The 9,532-nt window shown below is 40.0% G+C and overlaps 1 protein-coding gene across 1 annotated transcript; it reads right to left on the bottom strand.

Moving 5' to 3' along the window:
* Positions 1 to 6,905: 6,905 nt before the first annotated feature.
* Positions 6,906 to 8,907, bottom strand: LOC145771004 (uncharacterized). The gene is made up of 3 exons (XM_082582744.1): positions 8,802 to 8,907; positions 7,571 to 7,805; positions 6,906 to 7,068 (listed from the first exon to the last, which is right to left on the bottom strand). The coding sequence occupies exons 1-3, from the start codon at positions 8,905 to 8,907 to the stop codon at positions 6,906 to 6,908; spliced, it is 504 nt and encodes a 167-aa protein (XP_082438870.1).
* Between the last annotated feature and the right edge of the window lie 625 nt (positions 8,908 to 9,532).

The raw sequence follows: 9,532 nt of genomic DNA, 5'->3' as shown, positions 1-9,532 counted from the left end.
TTGCTCCTGTCGAATAGTCAAAATACAACAGTTTATTTTATTTAATATTGCTTTGTAAAATGATTTTTTTGAATATGTACTTTTTTTGTTCTAACCTCTGTGTTGCTATACTCGGAACAACAACAAGTCACAGCAAACATTAGCCATTGTTTAATTTTGACTGAAAAATTATGCATTAATTAGAGAGCAACAAGTTAATTAAACCTAGTTTCAAAATTTTAGCTGTACTAGTATTGTTTAAGTACGGTACGCATCTGGCTGCCCTTGTAACTTTTGGACTACAACTCTGTAGTAGCAGTCTAAAAGTTACTGACTAGTGTAAGTGGGTATGCTGTTTCAAAAATGGTTAAAGAAAATTTGCAAATAGATTGAAATTTATGCAATTGAATTTTTTTTTGCATATTTAAGAACAGCAGGCCACACAATTCACGGCGGACAATCCGCCGTCACAGCATGTGATGTCCGCGGGAAGTACCATCTAGATGGGTCATATTTGTCCGCCAAGAAATAGCACATTAGCACAGGAACTAGCGATACAAATCGTCATTGCATAACACAAACAACTTTTGTTGCGACAATATAATTTCCCGCGCATCTAGAAAATGTGAATACTGTATCCCTTAGCTTCTATTCAAACAGTAAAACTTTCGATTTTTACGTTGCTTCATCCATTGACGACATTGAATCACCGTAACAAAGGTGAATTCTTCGCTAAGACTCGATGGGAGTATGGATACTTCTACACTAATCACACGCAACTTAGTTCAAGTTTTACGTCCCAACGTCTGGCTTTCATCTCCGAGTAATATTGATAAGGCAAGGTTGGTTACAAATTAGATTATACGAGTAGACTATTACAGCAAGATGCAGCAAATTTGTTAAGTTTTGGTATTACAGTAAGAGAGAAATGGCCCAGAGAAAATTTACTTTTGCTCACATGACACGCAGAAATATACTTAGTAGAAAATAGTAGCGTTAGTGTAGAAGTTTTCCAACTCGTGCCCAGAGCATTGTGACGCAAGATGCCACACGACCTCGTAGGTAGAAGTTAATCAGTTATGCGGCGTATTGAGCACTGAGCAGCTACATGGCGCTTTGACTCTTCAAGCGCACGTCGTTGGTCTGATAAAAGCCTTTCAGAGTGATTTCACTGAAATTTTAAAAAGCCTTCTAAAGCGTAGCTATAGTTCTCAAATGGTGAAGAATTATCGAGATAAAGTGATTAAGCATGATGATCCACGCTAAAACTGGTGTGTCCGCCGTGAGACTTAATTTGTCTGCCGAGATAGCTGCTCAGACCGGACGTGGACACGTTTGTCTGCCGTAAACAAAAACGAATTTCGAGGCCTGGAACAGGGATGTGCAACCATTTTACAGGAGCGGGCCAAATGAAGTAGTGATAATGCAGCTGAACGCAACCATAGGCGACGATTTTTTCTCAGAAGAGAGGAATTCTGGGTGGGCGAGAGTTTTCAAAAAGATTTCATTGAATGTATATGTTCACAAATTCGCAATGGTTAGTCTTTCTCACAAAGACTGCGTTTAGCATCGCTGCAGCAATTAAGCTTTAATAGGTTTGATGTTCGCTTTCTTGCGCCTTACGATCTTATGAGCGCTGCTAAAACAAACAAACTTCTTTTATGTTTTTATTTGTGACTTAAGAAGCGAGTGACTTGTTATCTTTAAAGTGGTGCCTTAGGATTTGCCGCAAAATGTTCCGACAGGTGACTGTGCGGATATTGCAGTTTTGTACCGCGCCAAGCTTACATACAATGTGGTCATTCAGCACAAGTTCAGTTGTAAAGTAGTCCTGAACAGAAAAAGGTTTATTTGACCAACTTTTTCAGATTCAAAATAATTTTTCAATTGATCAGTGATCACGCTACTTAGCCTACTGTACAATTGGCGAAAATGTATTCAGAACTTCCGAAATGGAAACAAGATGCAGCGTGACATTATACAAAAAAGCAAAAAAGTAGTCCTGAACAGAAAAAGGTTTATTCGACCAACTTTTTCAGATTCAAAATAATTTTTCAGTTGATGACGCTACTTAGCTTACTGTACGATTAGCGAAAATGTATTCAGAACTTCCGAAATGAAAACATGATGCAGCGTGACATTATACAAAAAAGCAAACGAAACCAAGACGGAAAGAAATGTAACCTGTTGGAAATAGGCGCACATACTCGAAAGCACTAATAGAAAGCCCAAGAACAAATGAATGACATATAGAAAGACAACATTTCTTCATTTAATGTCATCTCTACGTTCATTCGTGCTGGACGTGGCTTCTTCAGCGTTATCATCTCGATGCCTTTTGGAAGCTGGTTTTAAGAAAGCGCAAATAGATGTTTGACTTTGCTTTATGTTTAACTTTTAAATAATGAAATGACAACATCGCGCAGTGCCGGTGCCCCAATTTATACCCAGCAACAAGTTTGTGAGGAAAGATTTTTAAAAAGCTATTGTCTCAGTACGTCTTTAGTTTGTATTGGTTATTTTATTGTCATGTTCATTATGATGTCATATTCCCTTACGCTGAACCGAAACTGAAGTTTGATTGTGACGTAACGAAAGTGAGACCAATTGTACAAAAGATCAAACGTGGCTTTCTCTCACCAGGAATTGCCATCGTGTGGCAGTTGTCGTACTAACAACAGTGCAGTGAGTACCGCATTTTTTTAACGCAGCGGTTTTGCGGAATTGCTTTGTTCTGTTGCATACCTAGCGAGAGACATAGAGTAAAACAAGAAGTTACGCTGCAGTTGGTTAGATAATTGAGCGTTTAACAAAAACATAAATAATTGAAACAAACACTTCATAAGTGTCATGAAAACAGGGTGGGCAAAACATATTTTGCCCACCCTCGTTTCACTGTATGGTGGGCGCCGCCCATCCGGCCCACCCTATTTCGACGCCTATGAACGCAACAATGCTTATTCAATAATATAAGACTAGACAATCTTCTCTTTAAGTTTTGAATGTTGTCATAGGCCTCACAAAAGCTGCACGTAGGATGCCCAATGCCAACCCTTGTTTTAGAACTTGACTACGAGACAGTATGGAGTAAATTGCAAAACTATGGCTGATGAAGTCATTGGCAACGCGAAGAAGCTTACAGCTTTTGCAGACATCATTTTTTCAAAGGACTTCTTAAAACTTAAATGAGTTACCGTATGCCTTCATATTTTGTTAATAAGATGCTAGTCTTGGCATACAATGATAAGCAAAATTGATCAAACATAGTGTGTATATATAATATATACCAACTTTTGGTTTACTTTTCAAGAAATTGCAAAACTTTTGACATACACCACACCAGTGTTTACAAGTCGTCTCATGAATTTCAGCTCGATTACAAAAATTTAGTTAACATTAAAGTTAACATTTTGCGTGTTGCCGGTGGCAAAAATGTAGCACAATAGTATTATACAAAAAATATATTCAAAGAATGTGCTTTTCAACTACAGTACAACTTAAACAAACACCTTACTTTCGTAACAGTCTGTCATAAAGCATAATCATTAAACAAGTCTGCCTTAAATCAAATTGAAAGGTTGCACAATGTATTATTGAGACCTTTATTGAAGACTGCCATGATTAAAATAATCTAAAATATTTTTTATTCAGGATGTCGCCTTTCCGCTTATGGATGGGTTGGGGTCACCAGCTTAGCCCTTTGCTAAGCGCCACACGGTCTACGAAGCAACTGTGATGGAAGTCGCTTCGGCGACGCGACCGTGTAGCTGTATAACAATAACTGTGTAGCCTACTTATTACCGTGTTCACTGTTCACTGCGTCCAGTAGTTTATTCCACGTTACTGTACATCCAAAGGTTGAGGGTTGTATCTCCAATATATAATCATTACTTTGATACAAGATCCGAAATAAATCGATTATGCATTTAAACATATATCCAGTGCTTGACTGTAATAAGCGACCGTTAAGCAGACGTCCAAAACGAACTAACTTTCTTTTTCAAGTTTCAGAAATAAAAATGGCTTCTTACAAGAGAGGAGCGCATCTCTCATAACGAAGAAACAAACACTGCGCTCTCACTAAATCTAACGTCACATTCCAGAACTGTGGAATAGAGGACCAATCACGTGCTACTACGAGCTTGTCTCTCCAGTGATGCACAAAACACATTATTATTTGGGTTCCATGGAGGGGAGTACCGCGACATAGCTCCCCCTCTAAGTGGGTACGAAGTTATGCGAACACACGACAAGAATACAAAACAAAATGACAAAATATTGGTAGTTCTGGGTGAATCGGCTGATGGTCGTTGTTACGGCATGAAGCAGGCGTAGAAGAATGATCGTTGTTCTTCTAGCATGACGGTCATTCCGAGTAGCGATCCGGATGTGATAAAAATCCCGCGGAACGGCCGCAGTATCGCGTGAGCGATCGACATGCAGAGTATTCCTGCTCGCGATGACATAATGTCCGTAATTGTCCAATCAGTCCTTAGATTTCTTCTGATCTTTCAAAGTTGTGTCACCCAGTCTACAGCAGTGTTGGAGGTGAATATCTACAAAGTATATACAAGGCAGTAAGAGTCCTTCATAAGGAAGGTGTCTAAAGTAAGTCAAAAATTTTGAATCACACTCATACTCAAAGATGTTCAAGACTCACCAGAGAAACGAAGGGACACGAACACAGAATCCCTAGACTCAAGGTAAGGTAAAAAAAAGGAACTGTGTACAGCAGAAAGGTACGGTAAAGGCAAGGGTTCATCACTTCCGGAAACGAGTAGGTAACCTGACTTCTCTGCCGGTACGTGTCACGTAGTGTGAAGCGGTCGATGAGACAGGGAGCTCATCGGAAACCCTAGGATCATCCTGGGAACGAACGTACTGCATAGAAGAAGTCGAAGAAGTTAAGAACGTATCGTCTCGAAACGGCAGTGACGTTTCGGCATGACTTGAAAAATCCTCATCAGGGGAAGTGTCCATATAAGCAGGTTTTAATCTGTCAATGGTAACCCAGCAAACATTGTACTTCGGCCCAACGTAGTGTGACAGTTGGTAAAATAATGCTCCTCCGTTGGCACTACGTTGTGGCCGAAGTTGACCCAACGTATCTTGCACCATTCGTCGCAGTTGGGACAACTTCTTTAAAATGTTTGGGCCAACGTTATCCCAACTCTGCACCCAACGTAGTTCATCGTTGGTACCCTACGATGGCCCAACGTATTTTGCACCATTCATCGCAGTTGGGACAACTTCTTTAAAATGTTTGGGCCAACGTTATCCCAACTCTGCACCCAACGTAGTTCATCGTTGGTACCCTACGATGGCCCAACGTATTTTGCACCATTCATCGCAGTTGGGACAACTTCTTTAAAATGTTTGGGCCAACGTTATCCCAACTCTGCACCCAACGTAGTTCATCGTCGGTACCCTACGATGGCCCAACGTATTTTGCACCATTCGTCGCAGTTGAGCCGACTTATTTTAAAATCTTTGGGCCTACGTAATCCCAACTCTACTGCCAACGTAGTTCATCGTTGGTACCTACGCTGGCCAAACGCACTTTGCACTTTTCGTCGCAGTTGGCCATACATATTTTGCACTAATCGTTGTAGATGAGCAACGTTGGTTAAACTTAACCTGCAATTTCAAGTTGACACTGTCCTGATGATCCATATGCCAATACGATGACCACCTTCTTGTACTGAGCAAATTTAAGTCAATGATGTAAACAAACGTAAAGTTGTTGAAAAATACATTTATTCGAATGGAAAATGCACCACCCATGCACAATTCACAGCTACGACAAGACATGCATAAAAGTCTAAAAACACAGTGGACTGAGGTACTTCATGCCTCATCAGAAGACTGCGCCTGGATGTAACAACGTGATCTGCTGCGTTTGGGACGCATATTCAGGGGCGCCGGAGCGATTTTTGACTGGATGGGCAGGAGTATGAAAAAAAGGCACTTTTGTTGCTGAAAAGCCAATTTTTTTTTAAAAATAGGATATAGCGATAATGCTCATCTATCAGCTCATTGTCGAGTAATGATACAAGTGTCCGCTATACAAAGAACAATGGCACGGAAGGGCATCATGCTATTTTATAATGATGTAATATAACTTACTGTGATGGAGAATTTTGTGTCCTGAATATTATTTTGAGACAAAAATAGAACATTATAAGTAGGCTAAATGCGAATAGGATACATTGTTATATTGCAAAGTATGCAGTAGCTTACATGACCTTAAAAGGGCACCATTGCCCCCTCTTCCTTCCCCATCCACAGAAACTTGAGGGCAGGGGGCATCCGCTCCCCCTGCTCCCCCCCGCTTCCGGCGCCCCTACGCATATTGCCCTTTCCAAGTGAAAACATGCGTTCCACAGCAGCGCTGCATGGTTGGTGTTGGTGTGTTGTATTTCAAAAACAAGTTGAAAACGTTTAGTCGGAAAGGTATCACTGTTCCAAGCGTGCTGTGATAGTTTAGCATGTATAAATCTTTTAACGAGGTCCACTGCACCAACATCGCTCTTTTCAGGGGCATAGAGCTCTTGAAATAAAGTATATTCAACGTCCGCGATGCCATTCATGGATTTTTCGCTTTCTGTCTCTGATCCCTGGTTTTCAATACATGGGTGATCACCATTTGGCGAACTTCTTCCGTATGTATTCCAGGGAACCATTCCAACCAACGCAAAAGCCGGTAATTCGGATGAGTCGCGCTGGCCCGAATACATTGTGAAACTCTTATTGTGAAACGAGATTTTCCATGAAAACAAAAAATGACGCTTAGCGCTTGACGCTTAAAATTAGCAAAATAGTTGACGGCGCTATCACTTCCGTCAACTGAAAAATAAATTGACGGCGCTAGCTTCAGCGTCAACAAAAAGTTGACGCCGTCAAGTGACGCCGTCAAATTGACGGCGTCAACGTACAACACTGGACAAAATGCCTTGTTGTTCATCTGTGGTACTGCGCTTCAATTTTCGTAACACGTATCCCCCAATATATTCTATTATGTGTATTTCATCAGTTGTAAGCACCGTATTAGTCGTTTGTTGTTGTTGTGAAACTTTGCTATTTTCATCTCTGAAATGTAAATTTCAAAACGTTAATGTTTGTGTATTGAACATAGATGCTGGCAAGAGTATTTAATGGTATACAAATCGTAAATTCGTGCTATTTTTTACGGTAATGTAGGCAAAGTTAAAATATGCATCTTGCCCCGTTTTATGCATCTTGAGTAGCCTATGTCTCATTTACTGGCTGGTATAGACAATTGCGTTATCTATTTGGCGACTTTATATGAAGTTTTTGGATATCGACCAATAAATACAGACTGAATTAAGACTAGTTTCGTACTTGAAGATAAGACGGAGAGATTGGGATTGGCTCAGTCAACAGCAATCCCACGAGATCACTGGATAAGCATATTAATCATTGAAGGCAGTTTCTGAAATCTGGCAGAACTGTCGTTCGTCGTACCAGACATGATTGAAATAAATGTAAATCACTGTTGATAAGCTACATTGGTTAAACAAGCTATAGCATCGGTATAGAATGAAAATGCCACTATATGTTTGGTTTTTACCTCAGAAACACATCAAACAATTTTCTTGTTTGCTCCACTGCTTCCATACGTTGAAGTTTTCCGTGAAATAAACTTGGGATCACTTCAATTGCATCACAGCTAAACTTGTGAAAAAGTTCGCTCCCATTTGTGGTGGATTCGAATGCACGAATGTAATATTGAAGAGCTGCATCAGTGAAGTTATCAAGTGAACCACCAATTTGTAACCACATCTTCTGTACTGATGATTCAGACACTAAAAAAATACAAAGTGTGTAATGAATACTACATGTAGTGGCGGATGTCCCGGTAGCACCTTTTCAAAGTGTACCACAATACGTTTCCTAAAAGGAAACTTGTCTACAAATTCCCAAATCAAAGACATCTTAACCAAAATAGAGGATTCAAACCAACGACCTCCAGTCTTCTGGCCAATAGCATACTCTCTACGCCATGTTGGTTGGTCGAAAACTCGATCTTAGCAACTATAGCCTATTATTACTATCCTTTTCCCTAACCCTCTGATTGGTCCATTCCCTCTATACACCTATGTAATGGTACATTTTCAAAAGATGCGTCCCGGTAGCTTATGTTTCCATTATATATTGGTGTAATGACGCTATTCAGTAGAATCAGGGCTCCAGAGAGGGGGGTCAGGGGGACCAATGGCCCCTCTACAAACGAAAACGCGATATATGATGTCTTAGTTGCAACCTGAAGGGGTATGGGCCTCCGTTTCAAGAAATTAGGAGCCTCATTTTGCTATTTTGACGTCTGGAATGTGGTCTAACAATTTCCCCTTTTTACGTCGATTCGACGTAGGCAGGTGTTGAATAGATGCAATATTTGTGATATGTTTTAATTTGGCAGACTGGATATGCCTACCACAGCAATTGTTACACACAAGTGGCTGACTGCAGTCAGATTTTAACGTTGATCCGTCGTCGCCAGACGTAGAAACAATGTGTAAATGGACGATTCAGGCTATAAAGTTGTCTTGCCGGTCTACAGGCAGGTAATATGCGGAACTGTAGTATTTTCTGGTGTTATTGCATGTGTTTCCAGCGTGCTTTGACTTGACATGAAAACGCAATCCCCCGTTGGTTTTGTAAGTTTTCGGACATAATAAGTGACATCTGCAAAAATACCGGATAATAGGTATCCAAACAATTTTATTCAGCTTTCAACACACAACTGCACAATTTAATTAGAGGTGCGAGGTCCTTTGAAACGCTTTCTTACCCAAATTCACGTTGCACTGTAGACGCGCTCGTTGAAATGGGAATACTTTGAAATTCTTCATCTTCGATTATTTCCACAAGATACTCGACGGTTGAATTATCAGAACTGTTTTCCATTGCACTGTTATAAAAAGCCAAACTTCTTCTAGCCCTGTTGGTTGTTTATAGCTGGATAAGATAAACTTTGATAACCATATAGCCTACAGTCAGTCGTTTTGTATCGTATTTCGTAGACCTTTGCTACCCTATACTAATTTAATATTGTTGCTAGCAAGAGTCTATGTATTTACCCTGCTTATTGACCTGTAACATCCCGATTAACCTACTTCAAAATTTCACACAATAATCTGAAAAGACAAGCGGTAACGAAAATAAACTTTTAAACCACCTAACAATAATGCTATGGTAGGAACAGTCTATTGATGCACATCCCTGGAAAGGTAATTTAATACTGAATCCGATGCATGTACAATGTACGAGAGTGGGAAAAACGAAGATTTGTTTCTTTATGATAAAAATCAGGCAGCTTTCAAATTTGACCCGCGTTCATAAACACGTTTATTAACAAACTTTAATAATATGTATTACAAACATGTTAATATCATTCAACGCTCAAAGGCCTTGCGATTGTTTTTCCAGCAGTAAAAGATTCTAGTTCATAACTGAAAGAAGTTATAAGCGGTTAAACTTTAAGGCACTTTGTGCCCCTGCCCAGAAAAACATCGTCTCAAAAAGCCCAGAT

This window comes from Aplidium turbinatum, chromosome 5, assembly GCF_918807975.1.
Source record: "Aplidium turbinatum chromosome 5, kaAplTurb1.1, whole genome shotgun sequence".
Classification (NCBI taxonomy): Eukaryota; Metazoa; Chordata; class Ascidiacea; order Aplousobranchia; family Polyclinidae; genus Aplidium; species Aplidium turbinatum.
This window is presented reverse-complemented; position numbering and strand designations above follow the sequence as displayed.

Excerpts from the sequence above, each read along its gene's own strand:
- LOC145771004 (XM_082582744.1), bottom strand. The coding sequence starts at position 8,907 with ATGGAAAACAGTTCTGATAATTCAACCGTCGAGTATCTTGTGGAAATA. Across the intron at positions 7,806-8,801 it reads GAGCGCGTCTACAGTGCAAC|TGTCTGAATCATCAGTACAG; the intron begins GTGAATTTGGGT and ends GTATTTTTTTAG. Across the intron at positions 7,069-7,570 it reads TTGTTTGATGTGTTTCTGAG|AGATGAAAATAGCAAAGTTT; the intron begins GTAAAAACCAAA and ends TTTACATTTCAG.